The sequence below is a fragment of the Pseudopipra pipra genome, chromosome 20 (genome assembly GCF_036250125.1).
Source record: "Pseudopipra pipra isolate bDixPip1 chromosome 20, bDixPip1.hap1, whole genome shotgun sequence".
Taxonomy (NCBI): Eukaryota; Metazoa; Chordata; class Aves; order Passeriformes; family Pipridae; genus Pseudopipra; species Pseudopipra pipra.
This window is the reverse complement of record NC_087568.1, coordinates 5256177-5283313: the sequence shown is the minus strand read 5'-3', so window position 1 is coordinate 5283313 and position 27137 is coordinate 5256177. Positions and strand designations below refer to the sequence as shown.

At 42.8% G+C, this 27137-nt stretch overlaps 1 protein-coding gene across 30 annotated transcripts in view; it reads right to left on the bottom strand.

Moving 5' to 3' along the window:
* Positions 1-26208, bottom strand: part of FNBP1 (formin binding protein 1) — a 98163-nt gene extending 71955 nt beyond the window's left edge. For 11 of the 30 annotated variants that reach the window (XM_064676909.1, XM_064676919.1, XM_064676913.1 and 8 more), the window contains exon 1: positions 26032-26207. In XM_064676909.1, the coding sequence (XP_064532979.1) occupies positions 26032-26055 (24 nt within the window). In that variant the 5' untranslated portion in view covers positions 26056-26207. Of the gene's footprint in view, positions 1-26031 lie in introns of all 30 variants that reach the window. The other 19 variants (XM_064676924.1, XM_064676925.1, XM_064676926.1 and 16 more) reach the window with 4 other exon arrangements.
* Positions 26209-27137: the final 929 nt, after the last annotated feature.

Genomic DNA, 27137 nt, shown 5'->3' with positions numbered 1-27137 from the left:
CTTAGTCATTAAGAAAAACAAAAGCCCTCTTCCCATTTCTAAGCCATATAACATGGAGTACAACCAATTATTGAGCAATAAAGTGTTATTCATGTGGTCTTTGATGATCAGCTCAGTCAGAGATTCCTTCCCCTTTCTAGAGCGCTTCCATCTATTGCAAAATAGTTCAACCCAGGGCGTTCAGATCCAGTGATGGACCTTAATTTGCCACCAAGGAGCTTCAGCATCAACAGTGACTGAAATAAAGGGGACATCATCACTCTTCTCTTGAGCTACAGCCTCAGTCTCTCTGCTGCCACACACACTCACCTGGCCCAGCTCCACCACACAGCCAGCTCACAAGGCCCGGGGTTCCTACTTGGTTTCAAGTGTGAACAAAACAGTAGATTCTGGGAGAATTTACCAATTAATTCTGCAGTTTTAATCATCCTGTCAAGCCTGCCCAGATTAGGCTGAGCTGGAAGTGTTTACTGTACCAGTGTGTCCAGGCTGAACTGTCACTGTCACCCTTTCTGCTGCTTTCACACGTAGCAGGGCAGGAGTGTGAAATTAAGAGGAGTGTTAATACAGAGACAAGGAGTGAAGAAAGAGTGTACTGAAAATTCAGATGCTAATAACAGAAAAGCAAACCCTTTATATTTAGCATACTCCTCCTGTAATTCTAAGCCAGCAACACAAAAAATGACCCATGATTCTTAAACATCAAGAATATTTGAAGACTTTCTACTGCCTCCTTCTCAGAGAGTTCAATTCACAAAATTAGTTGTTTATCCACTGTCCTTAGAAATAGAAGCAGGAATATGGGAATTAAACACTAATTTTTACCTCTGGTTCATACTTCCTCCAACATCTCCCCCCCTTTTTTTTAAAGACTCTCATTCATTTTCATAAGCAAAAAGGAATTAAAGTGAAGATCAAGAATACATTACAGTGTTCAAATTCTAAATTGCATTTTTAGACTCCATGATTTAACAACTTCAAATTATAAAAATAATTAACAAGATGATGAGAGCTGCCTAGGCTGGGGTAGGTCCCATATGGCACTACAGTGCAGAGGAATACACGGGAATTCAGATCACAGATCCTCAGGGACCTACAATAAAGCTATATGCAAATGTTAACAGTCTCCAGGCAAATTAATAATGAAAGAAAACGCATAAAATATAGGCTACCACTGCAAGAGCCTTCCAGAAAACAGAGATGAGCAGAAAATACCAAAGCAATTCAGCATCTGTTGAGTCAGCCCCTACTGATGAGAATCAACTTCCCCCACAATACTTGTCAGCAACAGTCAGTGAAATCCTCAGTTAATGACACTAAACAAACATCCCTGTTTTACACGGAGCACAGGACACTGACCTTTCCCTTGGGGCAGCACAGACAAGGAGCACTGACAGCACCATGGAGGACAGACCGATGGGGCAGGGAGACCATCTCTGCCTGCTTTAGACTCACACAAAGCTGTGGCTTTGCTGGTTGTTTTCTCAATCTACCCTTCCATTCCCCCGGGTATCCGGTTCTCTTATGATCACATGCACTTCTCATGCAGATCACTTCTCTGTCCACATGCATAATTTCATTTTACCCTTTAAATATTAAATAAGTTCTCCCTGACCTTTCACCAAGATCCCTAAACAGGCATAATTCTGCTTGAGAAGAATAATAAATAGCCCAGGAAAAAACCCCAGCATCTTCCTTGCACATCTCCATCTTCCTTTCATCGCCATCTCCTAAATTAATTTCTCCGTAAAGCTCTAAAGGTTAACTATTCTATCTCTTCTAGTCACCTCAGAACTCAATCTAGTTAGCACACAGAAACAAAAATAAGATCTTTTGCTGCATCATTAGGCAACTGAGTGTATTTCAAACTTGTGTGAGGGGGAATTCCCCGAAAGCAATCAGGAGTGGAAACAGACTGTGTTTTATGTTAAAATACCTTTTATGTTGCTAGATAAACTCACCTCTAATTGTCCTGCTTGTTCCAGTAGACACTATGAATTAAGGAGTTTCTGGGCTATATTTCAGCCTTGAAATGTTTACTCTTCAGCATTTTGCTGAAGCTGTAAAGGAAAATAAGTTCTAATATTTATGCCCATTTTAATTTGGATTTAAAATACTGTTGCCCCAATATAATAGCAAGGCCCTTTGCACAGCAAAGGGCAGCAACAAGGAGCAACCCTTATAATTGCTCCTGAGACCAACCACACTCATCCCCACCCCGAAAACCACCTTCCACAAACTCAAGTGACCCCTGCTGCTAATTAAGCCCAAGTGCTGTCCCACGAGCAGGTTTCGGCCGTGCCTCAGCCCTACCTTGATGGAAACCTGGCTTAAACAAGAAGCACTTCTGAGAAAAGCCAGAGCACTTGGTGCAGAGGCCAGAACCTGGAGAGCAACATGAATATTCCTGCCCAGTCCTGGGAGCACAACCAGATCTCCTGAGTTGACGGGGAACCAATTCCATTGTAACATCTAAAAAAAAGACCCACCTGCAGCAGAGCTGCCTAGATACATCCCCCACTCATGAAAGGCTGAGCTTGTCTTCGTACTGCTGTAGGTTATGGCCTAGTTGTACAGGAGATGCACAACACCAGACCTTAAAACACAGTGGTAGTTACAGAGCTCACGACAGCAAACAGCACAAACCCAACACCGAGCTCCCAAAGCAGGGATGGGAGGGAGAGCAGCTCCCTGGGCAGCAGCACCGAGCAACAGGTCAGCACTTGGACACCTCTGCCTGCTGGAGAGGCCACTGGGAGCACAGCCACATGCTGGCAGTGGTGACCCACTTTAACACCTATTATGGAAGCCTTGCAAAACTGGGCACGTGGTTCACAGGAGGGCACTGCCCTGTGAGTACAACTGCTGTCACCAGCTGCCAAGGCGTTCACACACACACTAAATGTCTCCTTCTCTCTGCTGACAGCTTAAACCATGAACTGAAACTGCTCCTTTCTGCAGCAGCCAGAAGCCTCTGAGTTACTGAGGCCACGAGCTCCAGGAGCAGGTGATCCTGCAAGAAACCGCCGGGCCTTGGCTCCAAGGGCTGCTCTTATCATTACAGGAGAGCCCTCCTCACCAGAGCCCAAACCAATTGGAGCCCCAAACCCTCCACCTCTGCCATCCTGGAGTCAAACCAAGCCTTCTCCTCCCCCTATGCCTGTTGTATCCTGCAGAGGATGTGGTAAAGCAGAACTTGTGGTCCCTCAATGGCAAGAGAGCGAGTAACGGTGTTACCACAGCAGCCAGGAAGGAAGGTGAGAGAGGGGATGTTCCACACGAGAGAGGATGTGGTTACTGGTACTGCAGCAGCTTAAAAAGATGCTGAAAGAGGTAAGGCAACAAGAGAGGAGCCATTAATTCTGCCAAGTGGGAAGGCAGGAGGATGTGAGAGCTCAACTGCAGCAGGACAGAGCTGATGAACAACAGGTAATTAAGAGAAACAGCAACTGAGCCAAAGAATACTGGATAGAGACAATAAGATGGTCCTCTTGCAGGCAAAAAGCTAATGGGAAGCCTGGTTTTCTTGGAACAAGGGAATTTTTGATGAGAAATTATGTAGGTTACATGCTCTGGACAGCATGGACAGAAGTCCATCTAGTGTGGAGCATTATATAGGTGCTATTTTGGTTTTATTCAAACAATCACCTGAAAAGGCCATACTGAGGCATCACCTGCTGTTATCAGTGGGAAACCCACCTAGAAATCATGTTAAATCTCCTGAAAGAGGAAATGTTCTCCTTAGAGGCATCACAATCTCGGGCTCTTGAAAATGCATTTTATAGTTTTCTCTGAATAAGGAAAAGGCAAGGCTCAAACCCCACTGTTTGCAATGTCCAAAGACACTTTTCATGGATGGCCAGGCCACAGCAACGATTCATTTCCTTCAAATAAGTTTATACATTTTGAGGTTTGAGGCACTGCATGACTTTGCCACAATGAGAACCATCTGTCATGAGCAGCCCATTCAGAAAGGAACATTTCTTTTTCAAACATACAATTCTGCTTATAAAATACATGCAAGAAACCCCAGAACAAGACACGGTTTTGTTTCAAAATACATTATAATGTGCAAATTACAACCCAGGATATAAGAAAGCTCTTAAAGAACAAGATAATAAGAGAGAAATCCCAACTAATGCCAAATGTAAGGCCAGAGCATTTTTATGGAAGGACTGAGTGCATTTCAACCTTTTTATGTACTTGTTCAGTTATTTAAACTGAAGACAAACATGCACATGCTGTTTCTTTTGGTGATACCAGTGCAGTGCAACTTATTTAAGTGAACTTATTCCTGCTAGGTATGGGGATTAACAGCAGAATCTGGGCCTTAAAATCCAGACTCATTAGCTAAGCAAAGGCTCATAACTACTAAAATCTACTGGGGCCAGAGAGATGATGCACGTCTACCATTAGCATTAATTATACCAAGGAAACTCATTTGAAGGAAAAAAAAAAGGGAACAAAACAAAGCAATGCTAACCTCATCCTTCTGCTCATCCTGGGGGAACAGGAATGGCACAAGGGTTTGGTTTTTGCTGACAGTTTCCAGAGCTGCAGACTGAAAGGACCCACAGGGATTCTCTGCTCCGTGTGTTATAAACAAGGGCTTTGAGAATGAGCAGATCCTGGTGTGTTGGGCTCTGCTTGCTGGGAGGGTATAAATCATGAGCCTCAGCAGAGCTCCAGACCCCAGCTGCCTCCCCCAGGAGTTGCAGCATGGTAACAATGCTAAATATACGCTGCTGTTGTTCCAGGAAGGTTTTTCAGTTGACAAATGTTGCAATTTTTCACTGTTCCCCAGCCCCATCCCACTTCCCCGATTTAATACACACCCATTCGTTCCTTCCGAAATTATCTGAACAAATGCAATTTTAGAACTAATTCCCAGTAAATCTTTTGGTGTCTGGCTACAACTTGGATTAACTCTTGACTGATTTTCATCCTCTTTTTTTTCCCCTCAGTCTGTGAAGCTCTCCCTTAATGATACCAGCTGTTAAAACAAAGATCAACAAGAGCTCTTGCCCACAGTTTCCCCTTTGGGCAGCTGTGAACTAATTATTAAAAACGAGCCATAGATGTTCCTGCTTATTGCATGGATAACTACAATAGAAAAACAAACAAGTCTGCTGATGCCTTGAAAAGAACACACACAAAAAAAGGCAATTCTGCCCTCTTATCCAAAACCATACTGAATTACAAAAGCAGAAACTTATCCACAAGAACAATACTTCAAACTGTAGCAGTCTGTGGGAACGTATATTGGAGAAATTAGCTTTTTGCCCAACTTCTTTGCAAACCAATGCCACAGTGGCTTCACCATGCAGAATATCCAAGTTGTTCTATGTATCTTCAAAGCACATGATTTTGTCATTAATATCAATCCTTTGTGAATATGATACAGCTCTGAGCACACAGCTGGAGTTTAGAAAATCCTGCATTTCAATTGAATTCTGTTGAATTCTTTGGAGAAGTAATATTTGGGTAAGGTGTTGTTGGTTTTGGTTGTTTGGTTGGTTGGTTTTTTTGGGGGGGTGCTGTTCGGTTTGGGGGGGGATTAATTTGGTTATATTTATATAACCACTTCAAAAAAAAAATCAGTGACATTGTTAAACTTTGCAGAGTAAGAGTCCTTGATCTTTCTGTCAAAGTTAGCCCAAATGGGTTACATTTAAAAAAAAAACCAAAACAGTAGAAATCTTGCCAGGTATGCCTGGTATTCTCAACAGAAAAACTTCTCATCTTCTAATCTCCACTAAATAAATCATCTGTTGGGTGTAGAACTGGGTAGGTATGCAAAGCTCTTTTCTATACAGATGCTGAGGCAAAGATGTATTTATTTATTAAACAGAACAGCCTTTACTCCTGATATCCTTTTCTCCTCCTCCTCTGGCTGTGAAGCTCCCAGAACTGACCAAACCCCAGGGCAGGCATAGTGTCCTTGTGGGGTGTTTATGCAGACACTTGGAAAAGAAAAATGTTGTAAAAATTATTAATTCTGCTTTGCTTGAGGCTGCCTCCTGGAATCAATGGAGTAATGGCAATAACTAGGGATAAAAAATACCCTCTCCACACTTCAGAGTGTCCAAAGCCCTTCCCTAAAGTTCAAACGAAAAGTTGAAAATCTGAACTGACTGTTCCCTCCTCTTGTTTCCAAATTAAACGGAACAAACAGCTGAAAAACTTCTTTGCAGATGAGATTCAAAAAGCATTTAATACCTTAAATACCATGACATGACAAACACAGTCCTAGATTTTTCAAGGGCCACTTCACACTCAGGACCAACTAAAGATTACTGCTACGCCTTAAGTATTTCTATCTGCCATTGCATTCCATTTTTAACCCAGAAATTAGATTAGGTGCTTTTGCTCTGGTTTGAGAAATAGTGAAGTTTCCAAAACAAGAGGATTCTCAGAGATATATGTGGCTCAGGAATCTAAACCAATAGGTTGAACAACAGTGTCTGGGTACATAACATTTCAAATGCCTGCAAACAACACAAAGTTGGTCACTTCAACATTTGTTAACAAACTCTCTTCGAAGTGCATTTCATAATTCAGAATTACCCACTCATACACTCCACTCTGTGGAGTCAAGCAACACTGTCAAAAAATGGATTAATTCTGGAACTAGGCCAGAAATAGGAAATAAGCAAAGAGCTGAAGCTGTAGAGACTCTATTCCTTAAATCCATCTATTAGGGTCTGTCACGTAGAGGTTTTTTTATTACAATAAGACCCAACTTTCACACCACTGTGAAAATGGCAATCAAGACACTCCTTTAACATCCTTATCAGAATCATCCAGCTGTGCACCAAAGCATGTATTGCCATCAACAAATGAGGATTCTCCAATAATTTCAGTTTCTTCTCCTTTGGAGGAAGAGAGCATATACTCATGTTCTCACATGCTCAGTTTGAGACCATTTCTATGAAGTTTCTCCTGAGGTAACAACTCCCATTAAGTGGAGTGTGAACTCGTGTTACATCAAAGTTTAAATCTGAGGAAAAGTAATTGCATTTCCCTTAACTAAATAATCACTGTGTAAAGCCTCTCAAACTCCACTCTGCTCTGCCTTTCCTTCCAACAGAAGCCTCTCTCAGTTCTCAATATCACAGCAAAAACAAATGAATGCATCAAAGTAGGTGGAATAAAGAAGGGAAAATATTGTGCAAAGCGCTGACCCGCCAGAAGCACACAAAGCATTTGTTCAGTAGTGACAATAAATAATTTAATCTGAGGCAAATTACCAAACAAACATCAATTAAATTACATGCTAGATTACAAGAGAAAGTTCTCCCACACACTTTTCAGGTTTGCAGAGTCAATAGAGCAGCACATGGAGTCATCCAGGCTGCTCACTCAAGGATACTTGACATTCTTCACAGGACACTTCATCTGAAGAGAAAGAGGCAAATTTAACTCCATCACACTAACCAAACATTCCCACAAGAATAGAGAGCTCACACGTCACCAAGCCTTGTAAAACATAAGAAATCAGCATTTCCTACCCTACAAACGACACTCGTGGAAATCAGAGAACCAGAGTTTTATAACACAATTCTCTCTCTCATCCATCAATTTTAGCTGCCCAAGCACCTGAGCCGAGGACATTTGAAGGAGGTTTCAGCAGCAGCAAAGGCTCCCCAGATCTAACAGCAACCCTGTTGTGCAAAGTGCTGCCTGTACTCCAACAGATCCAAAACTGGGAGCAGCTCACAGAAGTCAGAGACACGTGGGGAACCACAGCCCAGCGAGACACGGTGGTTTGCTGGCTGTCCCACAAGGATGCTCAGTGTGGCCACACTCCCAGCCCCAACGGACAAAGCTCAAGTTCAGTGTGCTGACCATGCTGTGCCAGCCAAGACAACCTAAAATTACAGTTTCTAGAAAGTAGGGCAGCTGCTGACTGTCCAAACCTTCTGGCCTGGCTCCCTGCACAGCCTCTGGCCTCTCGAAGTCAAACAGACAGAATATTTTATGGAAATAAATCAACAATTACACTCTCTTTTGACCAATATGACTTGGAAAAAAAACACAAGCATCAGGAATAAATGGCACTTCACCATACTAAGCAAGAGCAGCTTCCTCTGATCCTTTAAGTGAGGACTGCTTCCCTCAGCAAGGATATTCTGCTCCTGAGCTGGACAGGCGAGTCCAGCTGAGCAAAGGAACTAATCTAGTTTTCTTGTGACAGCAATCCCAAGTCCTTGAGTTCCAAAAAAACCCCATGTGAATATTTTATAAGTCATGCTATAACAATGATGGTACCATGACATATATTTCAAGCCTTCCCGACGCATGAAGAAACACACATCTTTACAATCCTGATGGGAACTGCAGCAGGAAAGAATCTCCTTTATATCCAGTTTTTAGACACAGTTGTGAAGAAAAGCACTACACAATTTAAACCAGCACTTATTGGAGCCAAGATTAAAAAACCACACCAGTCTGACCACTTGCTTCTGCCATATTCACCTAAATCCAGGATCAGTGAAACAAGGGACAGCACTGAATGTTTGATTTCGGTTTTTTAAAATTTCATTCCATGCAGCTGCAACAGCCTTTTATTCAATTCCCAGTTCTGAACAGTGAATCAGTTCATAAACCTTGGATGGATGTTATTACCTGCAGCAGGTAATATCATTTGCATTTCCCATCTAGGCAGCTCTCATTAAAGTGTTTGGGTTCAATCTCGAAATAAAAGCATCTATTTTAAGACCTTGAAAATTGACTCCTAAAGTTTTTAACTTTTTTGTACTTTTAAAAAGCAATTTATATCCCTCTCCAACAACTGCCAGGCAGAATACAGGTTTTGGGGGAGGAGGGTGTTGGCTCACTACAAAAGACAAAAAAAAAAGAAAAATGGTTTCGTTCATATCAGTTCTACTCTGGCACTTAAATACTAACTTAGAAACTCAAAATGAAACCGAAAATACACATAAAATCAGGTTGACTGCATCCAGCCTCATTAAAACCACTTTATGTTAGTTTACCTAACTGCAAAGGCAAATATTTTTTCAATATAAATCCTTGACCCTCCATTGAGATTAAACACATATCAAAACACGCAATAAATGTATCCACTGGCATCTAGATGAAAGCACTAATAGGAGGCTCATATAATGAGCTGTACAGGAAAACCTAGAGCACAATTCAACTCCAAGACAACTAATACCACCAGAAAAAGCTCTTACTAACTTTGCTAAGCCCAGGACGCACAACCTTTTTCAAACACAGATCTCCAAATTCTTTATAAAGCTGGTAAGGCTACGGCAAGCAGACAAGAATTTAAAACTCTCTTTTAAGGAGTTTAGAGCCAACAAAGCTCCTGGTATTTTAGTGCCATTGCAGGCTCTTGTAACACTGCAGGCATTTAGAAGCACTAGCAAATTAATATGCTGCACCAACTCATTTGGTGAACAATCTCATTCAGATCTTAAGCTGCTTGTCCTGTGTTCTGAATGTGTTGGCAGGCTGAAAAAATCTGAGGCGCTGCAGATATTTCCTGAAAGGGTGCTACAGTTTTTCAAGAGCAAAGCCACTTGCTGGACTTTGGACTGATTACTGGGACAGCAATAAAAAGAATTCTTGTGTCTTGAAGACAAACAAGACCAGGACCACCACACCACATGCAGTGTGATGTTCTTAGTCAAAGGACTAACACAAACCATGGTTAAATGTTATTAAAATCTTCATAACGGAGAGATCCTGGTTGAGTTTGGGTCACTGTGGTGACATAGCGTGTTTTAGAGGGATATTTCTTAATTCAGTGCTTTATTAAGACTATGGCATAGACAAGTGTGCTGCACACAGAGCACATGGGGTGGAATTTTGCGTCTGAAACTAAAGATACGTGATCCTGATTTCCCCTCTCCTCACGTTCCTGCAAGATCAAGTAGAAGGCTACCACACCACCACCACCAAATAAACAGAGGGAATGCTTACACTACAGCCTGCTACTTGTGTTTTCCTAACACAGCAATAACAAACCATGAAGTATAAAAAGAGGATGGCAAAGCAGAGTGCTGCTCTTCTCTATCACTATTGTGGGAAGAAATTTAACAAGTGTTTGCCCAGAAAGTAACAGATTCCCCAACTCTGCACGTCTGTGTGGAATAAACCTTGCCCACAAACTGCATGGAAATCGATTACAAATTCACTTCTCTAAAGGAAGAACGATTCTCCCTTTAACATCAGCAGCTGATAACACAACAATAATAACCAATACAGTTCACAGATGAAAATACTGCAGCAAACAGCTCAAGAGAGCTGACTGACATCTCGCAAGAGAACCATAAATTTAGGTCAGCTCGTCACTGCTCTGCTCAGCAGAGGAACAGGAAACAGTGTCATGTGCAGAATAAGATGTCGGTCACTTGGGCTCACTGTTTCCTGCAGCAAGAGAGAAATTACAGCCCACTTTCAAAATTACTTTAGCACACTTGCTTCAACTGGATGAGCCTGCAAGGTGGAGACCAGCTCGCTCCACTCAGGAAACAATCTCCCCTTCTGGGAGCATCCAGAGGATTCACACAGCAACGGCCTCCACAGAGAGATGAAGTTGCTTCTACATTATTTTTGAGCAAGACCATGTAGGGCACCTCATAATTCCAATTTTAAGGAGTAATTCACTCCTTAAATGAAAAGAAAACACACACATTCCATCCTCTCTTTATCAGGGATGTGTGAATATCACCCACAGACAACTTCAGAAGTCTAGACCGGGAGAGTTTTAAGCAGATACCATTAAATATTGATGTTGTATTTCATTTTCTTGCATGACTATTTATTTGAAGGGAATTAATTAGCACACTGAAAAAACCAATTCTTTGAAATGTGCCTGTCATACACACAGACTTTTCATAGCATCCAGGGAACACTGTAATTCTAGTGCAATTTATTTTGGGTGTCTATCAGCACAGTATATTGATTTGCAATGTAAGAAGATACAATAAAATAGATCTCTATTCTACTTTTAAGTTTGTCCCAGAGTACAGTAACTATTAAGTAGTTACAATTTCACATGTAAGAACTTTCATAACAAATGTGGGCACAAGAGAAATTACTATGTTTTAGCCCAGACCAGAAGAGTCACGAGAAGGGAGAGGTTTGAGAGCTGTGTGCAATTTTTACATCCCTGTGTGACTTGTGCTTCATCCTTCCAATCTTGCTTGTCTTTAATTCATATTACACAATTTGCAAGATGGGCCATCAGTACCTGGATTGTGTAGTACCTACCTAGCACAAGGAGGGTGGGATCTCCAGCAACAAATGCTGACAGTCACCTCAAACTTCATGAAATAAACAAAAATTTAAATTAAAAAAAAAGAAAAAATGTGACTTCTGGAGCAGTGCAATACCTTAAGCAATGCACTTATTAAATGAAAGCCCAAGTGCTACAAGGATTGGCATTATGTAAATGACACAGAGGCATTCCTCAGAAGTCTTGCTAGATGCACTTCCAATTCATTTCTTACTGGAATGAAATACTATTAGACAATATCTTCCAAAGTGGAAGATATTAAGGGGCAAGTTCTTATTTTTGTGGAAGAGATGTCTGGCTTTGGATATTACAGTTCATCAGACCAAATGCAGCTGGGAAAACTCATCACCTCAAAACACTTTTTTTTTTCCCCCCAAGTCCTGCCATTTTATTAAATTACCAAGTCACTATCAGCTAATCTCCTCCCAGTGCTCTGGGTCTCTCAGAGTAAGTTATTTGCTGGTTTTATGGCACTTGGTATCTTCAAGTGACCTACAGGACACAGTCCCTTGTTCAACACGACACCTCCTGACTCAAGTCTGCAAGAGGTTATCACACAGCTCTTCAGTCAGCAGCTCTGGAAACAAACGTTGCAAATCCTAAAGGACTTGGTGATGTGAGTAAATCTCATGAGTAATGCAAGAGAGGCAAAAACAAACTGTTTTTAAGAATAAATAATCTACTCACGGGAAGCAGGACACAGCAGGGGGGACAGTGGAAAATAACGTGATGTTAAAAAAAAACCCCAACAAAATGCTGCAGAATATCAGAAAAGAGAAGATTTACTTTACCAGAGCTCAAGACTAAGGGTGTAAGGCATCTGTATGTATTGGAGAAGAATTTCTTATCGGGACATATAGCAACAAATGCTTCAGAAAAACACGTGCCTGCCATGAGACCAAAGGTTCTGAACATCACCCTGCCTTGCACGGGCATTGAAGCAAACACAGTGACAGATGTTCAGGGAGCAGAGTCAGCATTACTGAACTGAGCACTGTGATCTAAATGTCTTATTAACCTCAAAAAAAAAAAAGCCCAAGATCATAATGCAGAGAGATGCAGTGGATGCATAAACAAAAAGCCCACAGCTTCTGCTCTTGTCTGCACTGGAATCATTCAAATCACTCACAAAGGGCTCAAGAACACAGTTCAGTCTTATAAAACGTGGTTTAGTTGAACAATGGTAAAAAATACAAGCAATTGTTAAAATAAGATGCATTAATAAATAGTTTAAGCAACATTTTACACCAGTGCAAGTGCTTTGCCAGACAAAGCTTATCCTAAGGGCTTCCTATTAGAAGTGATAGTGGTAGCAAGGTAGAAACAAATCTCATGAGTTTACCCTTTCTCTAAAATTAAAAGACTGTAATTTAAGCAAAAATAATAAATTTAACTACAGATAAAATCCCCAAAGCTTTTCATATATTTACTTTCTTGTCATCTTTGTAATTCTATTCCATTGCACTTTTCTGTCTAAGCTGAAGAAAATGACATTGTTTGCAAACTTTAAATCAAATATTTTGAAACGCAGACACCAAGATAACAGAGTGTCTCATTTATACAACAGTAATTAACATTTTATCTTGGGACATGAAGATAAAAAGAACAGTCCTTGTTTTATTTTGTTTCTAATGGGAATGCAAAATATAGGATAAATATCTTCCAAATCTGGACTTAAATACAATTCTTAGGTAAACGAAACTGCCTTAGAGACAAAAGGAACAATGAAAATAAACCTTCAGAATGGTCATGCCCTGAAACATTTACCCAGGAAGCAATGTCAAGAAATGAGAGCATCTCCCATACCCAAAATGACTCAAGTCACTCCTGTAAGCATCCACAGGAGCATGACAAGCAATGCAGAGCTGTCACCCAGATTAAACCTCCCTGCAGGACCTGTGACACACACGGGATCTGCAGAAACCTGGGAGAGGAAACCCCCACAGCTGGCAGGTGACTCCTGCAGCAGTGCCAGGCCACCACAGCACCACCAGGGACCCCCAAAGCTTATGGTGGACCTGGAGACTCCAATCTCAGCACTCAGCTGCTCCTTCTGACACAAGTTTTACCAGTCCCATTATTAAAAATAACAATGTGCCAGCCTTCCTCTTCTCCCTTTTCCCCCTCTCCCTCATATCTAGGCTTTGCTTACTCCAGCTTTCATCCATTATGAGGCTGCAGCTCTGTCTCTTGGATTAAAGAGCACTCAAACACACAAGAAATGCTTTTGTTTGAAGAACAAACAGGAACCTTCTGTCCAACCTTTGACTTGGATGGATCTGAGCTACTGATCTTCACACAGCAACTGGAGCTTCTGGGCTCAGTTCCCTGAAGGTCCCATGACTCCCCAACTATTTTATAATGCAGGGATAGACCAGTTGCTTCGTGAGCAGTTGAATCATCTAAAAAATATGAAAGAGGATATTGACTTGAATCTATGAGATGTTTTTATCTGCCAAGCAGGGAAAGCAAGTTTGGCCTCTGAACCAGGCTGATTCAGAGAGGGGAAGAGGAAAACAAATGTGTGTTTACCTTCGTACACAGAGGGGAGGGAGAGAAAGAAAGAATTTCTCACGAATTGACAAGAACATCCCCTCCCACAGCAAGGACAACGAGGTCATTCAGGGCTCTACAGCTGTTCCAATGACAATACCTTCCACTTAAAATAGTTTTTGGAAGCTACAACTCTGGTCCAAAGGTTGACTCGAAACTGCTCCCAGCCAAGGAAGGGAAAAATAAAGGGTTTGTTTTTCACAAACCCTGAAGTTTAAATCCATCTCCCCAAATAACAGAGTTTTGGCTGCTAATTCATGGCTCAGACTGGTGGACCATGAGCCACCAGGACCAATGAAGTTTGTGTTATGGTAGAGCATCTCTGAAGCCAGAGGTTTAAGATGACCCCACCTGGCAATTTCCATTGGGGACGTTCAGAAAAGAGTCACCCTAAAACATTCCAGCTTTTCTGAAGTCCTCAGGCCTCCTGGATATACATGTAAAGGATTCCAATATTCTGGAAAAAGAAAATTACTGCTTACCTGACTTGGGCTGCAGAGTGAGATGGACCAAGACAAAGTGGCTGAGAACTAAGAATGAGAATGAAGAGGCATCATCTGGTCTACCTCATTTTTTCTGCACATCCATAACAATCAGTAAGCACATCCAACAAGGCTACTGACACATTATAGTTAATTTCTGCCTGTGAGCACAGCACTTAATGTACAGACTGAAGCTCAGTCATCATGCTTCATTCCTCTTCCAAGGTAATGAAAGTAAAAGAAAAGTAAAATTCCAGAAAAACTGAATGCAACCATGACGTTTTTATCCCCAAGAAATTCATGCAGCATTGTGGACTCTGCAAATGCACACAAGTAAACACAATCTTAACATTTTGCAAAATTAAGACATAATACAATATGCATAAGAACCCATATTTCCTCAGTAGTGAGTGTTGTTAAAAAAACTGTGCATTTCCTGGCTTTAAGATGCCTAATTCCACTAATTTAATATTTGTGACCATATCTATTTTTGAAACATCTATGGAACACATACACAAAGGAGAGAAAAACAAATTCTAAATACAATGCCATGAATAGAGCTATAGTTCATGCATCTTTTCTTCCCTAAGAGAATCTGAGCATTAAGCACTGCACCACACAAAGCAAATGTATCACAGCCCCTTTTTTAAGGGTGATTTGTGCCTGTGGCTTTTTTTTCCCTGTTACTTTTGGGTTCATCTTCTGATTATTTTCAAAATTCTCCTGTTCAGGAAAGCTTCTTGAAGTGCCTTAGGGCTTACACACTTGTCCCAGACTGTTTAATTTAGCCCTAATACCTTGAGGAAGCTTCAGGATGGATTGTTGCTGTTCCGATTAAGGAATCAATCCCACCCCCTGTTGAGAAGGTTGGATGGATGCCTTGCCCCCAGAGGGAAATCAACACTGCTCCACTGACCAGCAACTCCCAACCACCACTGTACACTCATGGATCACGAATAAAGAAAAAAAGCACTTAATTCTTACATTCTAATTGTAAAAGGGTTTCTGAAATTCCATTATTTAGACATTTTTTACTAGTTCAACTCTGCAAGTGTGGATTCCAGCTTTTGACTCCTCTGTCACTATTCAATTTTTTTTTTTTTGGTTCCCAGGGATTAACCCACAAGCAAAACCACAGAAGATGACTACACTGAGCCAACAACAGATTCAACATTCAATACAAATGCCTAGAATTGTATGCATGGAACCCATAAATATCATGTAAAATGTCTTCTGACCTTTGTGTGAATGGAGTGCACTACTTTGTCATGCTGTTCCCAACCATCAAGCACTTCAACTCAGCTGCTAATAACCAAGTGAAATATTTATATTTGTATTGTTTAGCTCAGCAAAGGCTTTTGTTAGTGGAACAATTCAACACACTCCCTCAACCATTAAATGCTGGCATTATGATACACAAGCTTTGTGTTCAAGACTAAGTATTCTCAAAGAGTGACAACTATGCAGACCCAGTCTCCAAAGATGCCTAAATTAGGTGCATGTGTTTCACAATACCACATTTCTTGTAAAAATTTTCGTCTTCCAACAATTACAGCTTTCCTATTTTGAGATAGCTTCATGTCAATCATACTGAAAATTTAAAAGCTCTGGAAAAAGAGCTTTCAGCAGTTTCATACATAATACAGGTATAAGGATGACGCAGACAGGAATCAGAGCAAGAGCCACAATGCAGAAATGAAAAAGAAGCCCACATTTATCTGGAAGAGGAGGTGGGGAGATGCTCACAGTTCATATTGTGCTTTATCAGGCATGGATGCATCCTGCCACCCTTCCAGGGCAGTTTTCTGGGCTACTCCACTGCATCTCAGAAAGCCACATGCACCCACACAGCCAGATAAACTTTATTTTATCTTTAAATAGAGCTGGAAAGTAGCTAGCCCCCCTATTCCAAAAATAAGGCTGTAAATCCCCAGGGCACTGATTTAAATAGGAACCGAGTCACACATGTCATGTGAGATGCATTCTCACCACCTAAAGAGCCAGCTGGTTCACTTTTAGGTTTCAGGTAAAGCATGCAACAATAACCTGGGAGTGCTGGATGCCTTGGCTGGCTGTCCCTTGGGAGGATGGAGCAGGTCAGCTGATGGCATCTTTGAGCAAAGCAGCAAAAAAACCCCCTAACCAACAGACACGACAGAAATGTTTGCTTAGGAGGGGTTTTTTGCACACCAAAAACCAAAGCAAAGCTGTGCTACACAGTTTTTGAGCTTTTGCATGTTAAGTTATGAACACATGCCAACAGCATCCTCTGTGAAACCCAGATGGTTCACAACTCCAAAGACTTGTAAGGAAATAAAGGCTCTTGACCAGCACATACAACCCTTTTCTCTCACCCTTTATTTTTAGGCTTTTCCAGTGACTACACACAAGCAAAAGGATCTCAGACTGTTATATTTGGGAGAGACAGACAAGATGGGTGAAAAAATATTTATTTAGGGTTCTATCACAGCTCTCCCAGTCCATCCACTGCCAGTTTTTCTTTTACTACAGCAAAACCTTAGTTACACACTAATTAATTAATGCTACTCCTGTAAGACCCACATTTGACAGATCAACATCCCTCAAGAGCACAAGAAATATTTCCCTTCCCCATTTAACTTTTGTTTGAGAAAACACACTTCCATTCACTCACTGCTTCATGCCAATCATTTTTCTTCTTCTTGTAAATACAAGATAAAAGTGTTAAAGCATTTATCTCTGCATAAAGGAGCATAATGCAGAGTGAAAAAATATTATCTAAACACATTTTAGGCTTATTTGCTAAACAATTCCTCAAGGCTTTCTGCACAGAACGAGTGGATGGAAAACAGCAGTGCACACACTTCTGGATAAAGCTCTCATTTGGGGGATGTGGTCAAATATTCCTCCACGGTGAGTAAAGATGCAAAACGAAACCACAGAAATCAACGTACACACACTGAAACCAGTACGTCAACTCTACTTAAATGGTACATGGAAAAAGCCACATAAAATAGCAGTGCTACACAGCCAAGCAGGTAAAAGAGGACTGCTGGGTCTATTCATTACTTTTCTGCTTTGCTTCTTATCTAATCTTCATCCTTTCCTCCATGCTTCTTCCTTCCCCTTGTACACCCACTGTACTTTCTCCTGATCCCATCAAACTCTTGACTTGTCGTTCCTAATGCACTAATCCCATTGCATGGCCTGTCTGACAGCAAGTCACAATCCCACCCATCCTACCCAGAGCCCAACCCTGCTCTCCCTACAAGCTCTTTATTCAGGCTGTTTCCTTGTTACTGACTGGTTCCTTGTTTTCTTTGTTTAAATTCATTTTCTCCTCCTGAGCTCATTTCTGCTGCTTCCTTTGCTCAGTTCACCCTGACTCTCCCCCTGTCCGAACTGCCAGCTTCAAATATCTCTCCTCAAATGACCCTATCTCCATCATTCTTGGCACTTCAATCACAGGAGCAGTTCCTAGACAAGCAGATCCAACTGTCTGTAACCAGATCTCAGCGTGATCTTCTGCTCTTTCTTCTTCAGTCTCCTGAATCAGGCAGTCTCCTCTCTGACCACAGCACCTCACTCACCCTCAGGTGAGTGTAACAAGAGAAGAACCAGTCTGCAACAACACAAGAACCGGTTTGCTGCCATTAAGAAAGTACATAGGTGGTCAGGAGGACCTTTAGCACTGGTGCAGCCATGCTTTCCATCCCCTCTCCCTCCCAGCTGGCAGTCTGCTTTCTTCCACTATTCTTCCCTAACACAGATCCCACTCTCCCAGGGCTGTCCTCCAGCCGGCTTCTTCCTCTGCCAACAAAGGAGCCTGAGAGCAGGAGAGGCTGCCCAGCTCCACCCTGGCCTTGGGCAGCCATGGCATGGGATGTCTGGCTGCTCTCCTGCAAGGACCAGACTGAGCCATCTGCAATTATTCCGTGGGTGACCTCATCACCTTGTCCCACAAAAACCCCTCCGAGGCCAAAACGAAGCCAGCGCCCATGAAGACTCTGTCAATAATGTCTCCTCTGAGCACATGCAAAGTGGTGTTTTTCCAAAGACTTACAGTTGGGAATATTTTCCCAAGAACAGCACCCTGTTCAACAGCTTTTGTCTGCCAAATTTTAAACCCTTGCTCCAGTGAATGGGAGCACAGCAGCTTTCCAAAACCCAAGAGGCATCGTGTTTAGCATGTGCAATACGCTGGCCCTGGTAACAACTGAATAATCCTGACTGATCTGAAACACAAAAAGCAAGAGGTGGGTGCAGAAAGGAGAAAACTGCAGCCTGAGCACACTAATGTGGAAAAAAATGTAAGCAGCAGAAAATAGATAACTAGAACAGAAAGTGTTAAATACCTTCCCAACAAGAAGAGCTCCCAGCTCAGAGGCTGAGACAGAGAAAACTGTCCAAGGCACCCAATAAGCAATTTCTTAGTGTTAATTGGAGCAAAATCTCCAGGAGTGCATTTAGGAAAAACCATATTCTCAGGATCTCTGCAAGATGATCCTTCTCCTGTCACATAGGTAGTACTCCTTTATCTGCACATCCACAGGCTCAGAGCAATGAAAGTAAAATGTTTGAACTATAAAATGAATAATTTATGAGAGAAATTGTACCTGCTGTTCCCAGAGGAGTAAGTCTAAACACTACAAACTACCCTTCCCCTTCAGACACGTGAATGGTGCCAGCAGCACTCGTGCCTGCCCCACTGCAAGGGCAGAACTGAAGGAATTGCTTTATAAAAACTCTTTAGGTACCAAATAGAAGCACCTGAAAAACACCCAACAAGAGATGGCCAAGTGACACATATTTAATGGAAGAAATCTATTTTATTTCAGCTACAGCAAGAATAATCCACTATGGGATTTCCTCAGGATTAAGGACTATCTGGGTGAATTGGGAGCTCATTGGGGACCATCCTGGTAAACCAGGCACTAGTTCCCAAGTGACTCCATTTTAAGTTTTATTGCTTTACTGGGTTTCAGAGGGCAGCTAGGGGATTGTTGTTGTTCTTCTGGGTGTTTTCCCAATTAGGTTGACTCTTCCTCCAATAAATTAAGGACAACATTGCAACAGAACTGCCTCTTTACGTGCTTTACAACATGATCTGCTTCAGTGATCAGCAATGAACACCAGGCAAGCAGCATTTCATTCTTGCACTTCAACTCTGCTGTAAGTCATCTAGAAACCCCCATCTCCAGTATTTTCAAATTTTAGATGGAAAAAGAAACATTTTATTTAATTATGCCAAAAAACTATTCTTAATAAATTGAACCAAAAGGAATTATTGATCACATTAATAAATTTGTTGCCGGACAACATGGAGACAAGACAATCATGTTAAATTCCAAAAGGATCCAAACTAACCCACCACACCTGCTTTAGAAAAAGTAAAAACATCATATCCTGTACATACACACAGCATATATAGTACTTTTCCACTGTTTTGTATTTTAGAGCCAAGGCCATTGATTGAGCAGAATAACAAAGACGGCGACATGCTAAGAGAGAACAGTGTTTTAACACTCACCAGCTCACTGGTTAAAAGCAAAAAAATTAATAGAAAAGCAGTGTTTGTAGGGGTGGAAGGAGGAAGAAAAGTTTCATTTGAAGTGTATGATTACATTGAAGGGGGAAGTTATTTTAAAATATTTACAAAAACACTAAGGAAACTCAACAAAGCATTGGATTTTGACAGCTGGATTGGATTCAATGTATAACCAATCTCAGCAACATTATTTCCAACAGGATGAAAGTGAATTCCCAAAAATTCATTAGCAGGTTACCTGTCCAGCAATCAAAGGCAATAATGAGAAGCAGGTTATTAAGTTACAGTGCAGCAGTGGCTCCTACTCTTCATGTGGAATTCGGCTTTTGAAATTCTGCTTTAGAAGAATGTTTTACAGCTTTTGAAATTCTGCTGTAAAAGAATGTTTCACAACATGAGTAACACTAATGAGCTGCAAGGAGTCCAGAAAAACATCGTCTCATGTTTGACTGCCTCCCCATATGGTTGGAGGAAGCGGGGGATCTCGAGCAGCCACAATACGACTGGGAAGAGCCTGTGGCTGGAAGGGAAAACATGTATTCTGCAGCCTTGACTCACGCTGAAAGACCGTAAATCCCCCATTTTTTTAATGAATAGGTAGGAAATACAAGAACAGGTTGGAGACAATATTGTAGAAAACCTCTTTCTTAAAGCAAAGCAGAATTGTAAACGAGATTACTCACACGTTCAAACATTTAAGACCCAGCAACTCCTTTAGGTACCAGAAGAGAGTCCTTCTACTCCCGGTGCCTGCAGGTGCTAAGGGACCTCACACAGAACCCCATTCTCCAACCAACCAGCTCCTGCGAGTAGCAGAGGAGCCCCCACACCACACATCATCCTAAAGTTTAAAAATTATCTCTTTTTAAGCTCACAAAAAGGAATATGGCAGCAACAACTTTACTGTGCACAGAAAAAGAGGCTGCAGCAGCCTGAAATCTCACCCCGTGCTGGGCAAACACACGAAGGTGTGAGCTGCACAATGCAGATACCGTGTCATGATTCAGCTCCTGTAAATTATTCCTCACTCACTAATCTGCATATACTTACTCACCACTTAAAACAGTGAGTGAGCCACTGTGAAATAAGGAGATATTAATGTCAGACAGTTTTGCTACCTCAAAACTGTCCAAGTAACTATACAGAACACCAAATCAATACTATGTAAGTAATAAAAAGTGTATTTTGCTTTGAAGTGCCCATCTCCAGCACTCTGTGTACAACTGTTACTGAGAGCTTTAGGATAACCAAGCCAAAATTATAAATATAATGAATTTATTACTGTTTTTAGCCTGTTTTCCTCCAATCTCTCACTGTATTTGCTTTTAGGTTGCCTTACTCTGGGAGCTTTATTTTTTTTTGGTGAGTGAAATTTCAGACGCTTTGAAATACACAAAAGTTTTAACTAAACAGAAACCAAGATTCTGTGAAACACAAAGAAAAAAAGGTCAGGGATACACAGCTCCGCCTCTAGGAGTTGTCAGAACGACATCAAATAAGTTGCAACAATTCACAGCCAATTTACAACAAAACACACGTTTCAGAAAAGCATTTGCCATCACCACAGGAGAAGATTGTCTAAGCTGCCAACAATTCATCCACCCACCTGTGAGGGTTCGGCCTATAATGGAAACTCTCAGCTCATCAGAGTTAACCTGTGACTTATCATGCAAGACTAAAGACTCGTGTCCTTCTCCCATCAGACACCATCTCCTTTTCCTTAGTTGGAGACTGACAGTTAACACCCAAAATCGAAGAACTGGGGGGGCGAGGGCTGTGGGAGGTGTGAGAATGGGATGGGTGGGATGACACCCCCCCCATTTCTATGGTATGCAATCAACTAGTGGTGCATACAATAAAACTAGATGTTGGCTCGAGAATCAATACATCAAACCTCAGATCCAGCTCCACAGATCCTCTTAGAAAGGACAAGCTGAGGAAAAACAAGGCCTTCGTTTAAGATGACATTTGACTGCTGTGCCCAGACAGCACTACTACCTAATGTCACCAAGGTCAAAGCCACCCAGGTGCTCCAGACTGTTTCCAAATGCGAGTCACCACTATATGCAACAGCCATACATTGCAAATCCCATTGAAGAACAATGCTGCATTCAAGCAAATTGCAGAAATGCAGTGTTACAGCTGTTTAAACACAAATTCTGCTGATGAAATAGGGACTCGAGTCCTGAGAGAGGAAACAATTGAGCAGTTCCAGAGAGTAAGTGGGGCCTTCAGGTTCTCAGAGTTGCACCTACGTGGAATGAACTTTAAAAGGCAAAACCAACCATATCCACAATCCATGTTTTTGCATACTAAAGCATACTGGAACTCTACAAGCAAAAGGTGTGGTCCCCAAGGTATCAGTTCCGTGAGGAGTTGGCCCACAGAGCCCCTTTGCATGAGGGCAGCAAATTAAATCCTTTGCAAATACTGAATATCCACCTTCTCCCAGGCTGAAAGGACAGTGGCAGCTGTTAGCAGCCACCCAGCTTTCACAAAGGTCAAAGAAAATTTTGATTAAATCACCTTCCTCCCCAAGCTTTTTTTAAACTCTACACTGAATGTGGAAAAAAACCCCAACAACAAACCCACAGCATGTGCACCTCTGAAACATTCATACTGAAACATTCATAACAAAATGGTAAAACTTTCCACATTTAACCCCTTGACCACTTGCACTTGCCATGCTGTGACAGGATCCAGAAAAGGCAGAGTTTTTCCCGGACCATTTAACCACAGATTTACACAGAGCTCCCCCAAACTATATCCTGTACCAAAACTCATCATCAACGAGGTTCATTCCCTTCAATATTCCAGCTATGAAGCCACAGCCTTTTCCACTCAGAAGACAAGCACCCAAGTGCCAAGGTTACTTTCAGCTTAGTTTGCAATGTAATTCCACTTGTTTCAAGGGCTTCATACCACACCAAACGGCACTGGTGGGAAGTGTGGCACACTATGATTTTACTGGCTAAAGCACCCTTCACAATGGCTGTGTGTGCCATGCTCCATGTTCTTTCCCACTAGCCAAGAGAGAAAAAAGGGTGAAGGAGATGCAAATGTGCTTTTACAGCCAATTGACCCCAAAGTGTAGCTACTGAAGGTACAAGTCAGGTCTGCATACTGTTACATATAATTTTTACTTACCATTTACATTAAAAATCATTATTATTTAAATTAGTATTTAGAAAACATTGCCAATTTCAAGAATCAGACATGAAACAAGTATGTACTATACTCTCCTATTTGTTAGCCCTTAATGCACTCCTCTTCAACTAGGGTGAAAAATAAAACAGTTCAGAGCTATTCTGTCCTTCACCCATCGTTTCCTCCTCAGGTCCTGAATGTCTGAAGTAACAGGTAGAAAGAATTCTGCAGGGCTTGGGTGGATGGACAAACTGCACAGAGCAGCCCTGCACACAGGGAACTCACACAGGGTTACAGGAGACCTTCAGGTTCTGTTCTGTAACACTGGATTGCAGGGAGGCCCCAAATGATCTCATTATCCCAAGCATTCCACCTCATACAGGATATAAATGCTGCATTATTATCTCTAATAATTCTGGTTATGGGTCCATTTACACTCACAGGGACAATCTTGAGATGTAACTCAAAGTCCAGAATGGAGGGAAACATCAAGAAGAACTTTGCAATAGGATTTGCAACCCAGAGGCAGAGAGATACATTGACATCACAGGCTAAAAGCCTGTTTTGGGAATAACTTCCACATTGCCAAAGGGATTTTATTGCTTCTGAAGTATGAGGCTTTCTGCAACCAGCTTTTTTCCCCCTGCAGGAACGAACAGAAATTCTACATAACTCCATGCACATTAGCATTCTACATGCTCTAAAAAGCAAGCTCGATTTTACTTCTCCTTTGCTACATTTAAAGAGGTGAATCACGAACACACAAGCAGCCTGGTAGATCAGAGATAGAGGTGCAAGTCAAGCCTGAGCAAACACCGCTGATCTTTCTAGCAAATTTCTAAACGACAGTTGAAAACACTTGTTATTGCCTCAACTTCCAGTCCTTCAATCCATATACCAGTCACATGTAGAAGAGGAATTTGCTGCTTACAACACCTGCTCCTAAAAACCCATTCCATGGCTACTTAAAACAAAGACTAAGTTCTGAGGTAAATGGAAATTTAATTTTGTTTAAAAACAACATGCCATGATCAACAGAAGAAGGTGGCATATATTAAATACAGGTTGTTTGTGTGGTTTCCTTTGCCCGTGAAATGGAGAATGCAGAGTGAGAAATCACTGTTTTGGCCTAAATACCCAGAGCGCTGGAAACCGTCAGTGTTTTCAAAGCTCTGCCCAATTTAAAAGGGACCAACTCCTGCCAAATTTGTATCTAGATTAATTTAATCCGTTGTTCCAGCCCTTTTCCTCAGTAACCTGCTACACTTCTCAAAGTGCTACACTGAAGACACGAGGCACGATACTTTGATGCTGAATAAGCCAATTTCACAAACAAAATTTTCAGAGGAAAAGATGTTACAAAAACAGTTTGTAACTGCTGCATAAGACAAATACATGACAGTGTGAACACACCTGCAAATACTGCATAAACAAAAACAACTATTTATAAACACTACTCTACTACTGTTCTTGTGCACAAACAAATCAGTATCACTTGGAAACTCTGAAGAATGGGGAAAAAAAATTAAGTTCCTTTTGAGAATTCAGAATTCATTTTCTGATGTCAAAATTGTTATTTTGCCTCTTACTCTAATCACACTCAAACTATTTTATCCCCTCCCAAAGCATCCAAGATGTAGAAAAAGGAGGCAACTGCAGATTTCCCCAGAAACACTTCCACGCAGCAGAGCTGTTTATACAGTGATGAATCAATATAGCATCACTACACTCTTTCAGCAGTATGTATCACCTTTCTTTCTATGGCATATAAAAACATACCACAACAACCTCTCCCAGTCAGCATTTGCTCCCTAATTTACTGTCTAGTTCTAACCAGATTTGGCTACAACACGACTCCAATGTCACAGCAAAACGGGATGCTGAACTGCCTTCCAGAACGGGCTAGGAATGCATCCAGAAAGGACAGCAATTAGCACGTCTAAAATAACCATTTCTACACAGAGCCTGTTTAAAAGCTCAGATATGGTTTCATCCCAACTCGCACCGGTTACCAGCCACAAACAGATGACTACAGGAGCGAATCCTGCAGTGCTTTGCAATCCAGATGACCCTCTGCCACTCGTTCTTGACTTCTCCATTCAAAACACCGTTTCCGTTTTCCTCTTCCCCCTCCTCCCGAGCACAGATTTGTCCCAAGATGTTTCTCGTCCCACCCTTAAGGGGACAGCCCGGTGCCCAGGCTGCCGTGCCCGGGTACCAGCCCTCCCAGAACCAGCAGGTTCGCTCCATGCTCCACCATCAAACATGGCTGCACCATGTCCTCTTTGTGATTGAATATGTGTAACAGCTCTTCTGCCTTCCCACACTTCTTTTATCTGCCCTCCCTTCTTTCCTCCGATTAGCGAGGGACCATTTCGAATCGCTATTACCCACTTCTCGCTCCTTTTAACAGTTTGATATTTTCCATTAACGCTCCGCCGGCAAACCAAATGCATTTCTACTTTCCAGGTTCTCTTCAAAAACATCAAGGAGCTTTATACACCGAAACCCTCCGCACCTTTAGAACCTGCTTATTTACACTCAACACAAAAAAAGTCTTCTCGTAAAAACCTCCGTCCGCGGCAGAGAAGCCCCCTAAGAGCAGGGGCAGGAAATTTTTATCATCTGGCTTGTCTTCCCTGCAGCTCCCTCTCCTGAAACCGGACCCCCTGTTACAGATCCACCTCGGAGCCTCCCGCAGCAGCCACACACAAAACCCACCCCGGGGCGAGCCTCCCTCCGCTCCGCACCCGCCGCCGCTTTTTTTTTTTTTTTTTGTGCTGTGGAGCTTTCTTCTTCTAAATTATTATTATTATTTAATTTCTCCAGCAAAAATAAATAAATAAATAAATAAGAGTCCCGAATCCCCGCTGGGATTTTTCCCCTGCGGTGACCGCGCGTTAAAACTTCGCGGAGCGGGGCAGACCGAGGGGGGCAGCGCCGGGCGGGCGCAGCGCCGGGCACGGACCCGACCCCCGCACCGGCCCCGCACGGACCGTTATGAGCCGGGGGCGGCAGCGCAGCCGCGCTCCCCCCGCACTCCCTCACTCACTCACCCACAGCTCCGTGCCCCAGCTCATGGCTCCGCCGGGGGAGGGGTCTCGCCGTGCCCTGGCTGCGCTTCCTCGCCGTTCGGAGGGGCCGTGCGGGGCGGGACGGGCGCTGCTCTCACCGCCGCTCCCGCCTCATCGCGCCGCAAAATGGCCCGAGCGGCGCCGCGCGGGGCGGGCGGGGGGGGGCGAGTGACAGCTCGGGCGCTGCGCACGCGCGGCCCCGCCTCGGGCGGCGGAATCCACTCGGTGAGTCCCAGAGCTGGAGGGACCCGCCAGGAGCGGCCAGCCCGGCCCTCAGCCCCCCACAGCACCGCCTCTGAGAGTCGCGCCCTGTGCCCCAGAGCGCCGTCCAAATGCTCCCTGAGCTCTGTCAGCCTTGGTGCTGTGAGCCTGTTCCAGCTCCCGACCACCCTCTGGGGGAAGAACCGCTTTCTAATATCCAGCCTAAACCTCCCCTGACACTTGAGGCCGTTCCCTCGGGTCCTGTCACTGGTCGCCACAGAGCGGAGATCAGCGCCTGCCCTTTCTCTTCCCTTCACCAGGAAGCTGTAACTGCAATGAGGTGTCCCCTCAGTCTCCTCTTGTGTCACCGAGGAGCTGGCACTCCCTGCCCACAGGGCAGCCCTGCTCGCACAGTCATCGAATCATAGACTCAGCAAGATGGAAAGAGACCTTTAAGGTCATCGAGTCCAACTGTCCACCCAGCATTACCAACTGCAACCCCGAAATCACATCGCCCAGCACCACACCCAACACCTCCAGGGATGGTGACTCCACCACCTTCCTGGGCGACCAATTCTAATGCTTGACCACCCCAACAGTGAAAAAACTCTTTTCTAATATCTGATCTCAATCTCCCCTGTCTCAGCCTAAGGCCATTTCCTCTGGTCCTCTCACTGCAGGTAGAAGACACTGGCCCCCACCTCACTACAACCTCCTCTCAGTTGTAGAGAGCAATGAGGTACCCCCGGAGCATGGCCCCTTCTCCTCGAGACTAAAGAAAATCCAGCTCTCTCAGCCATTCTAGACCTTTCATGAGCCTTGTTGCTCTTTGCTGGACATACTCCAGCATGTCAATGTCCTTTTCATAGTGAGGAGCCCAAAACTGA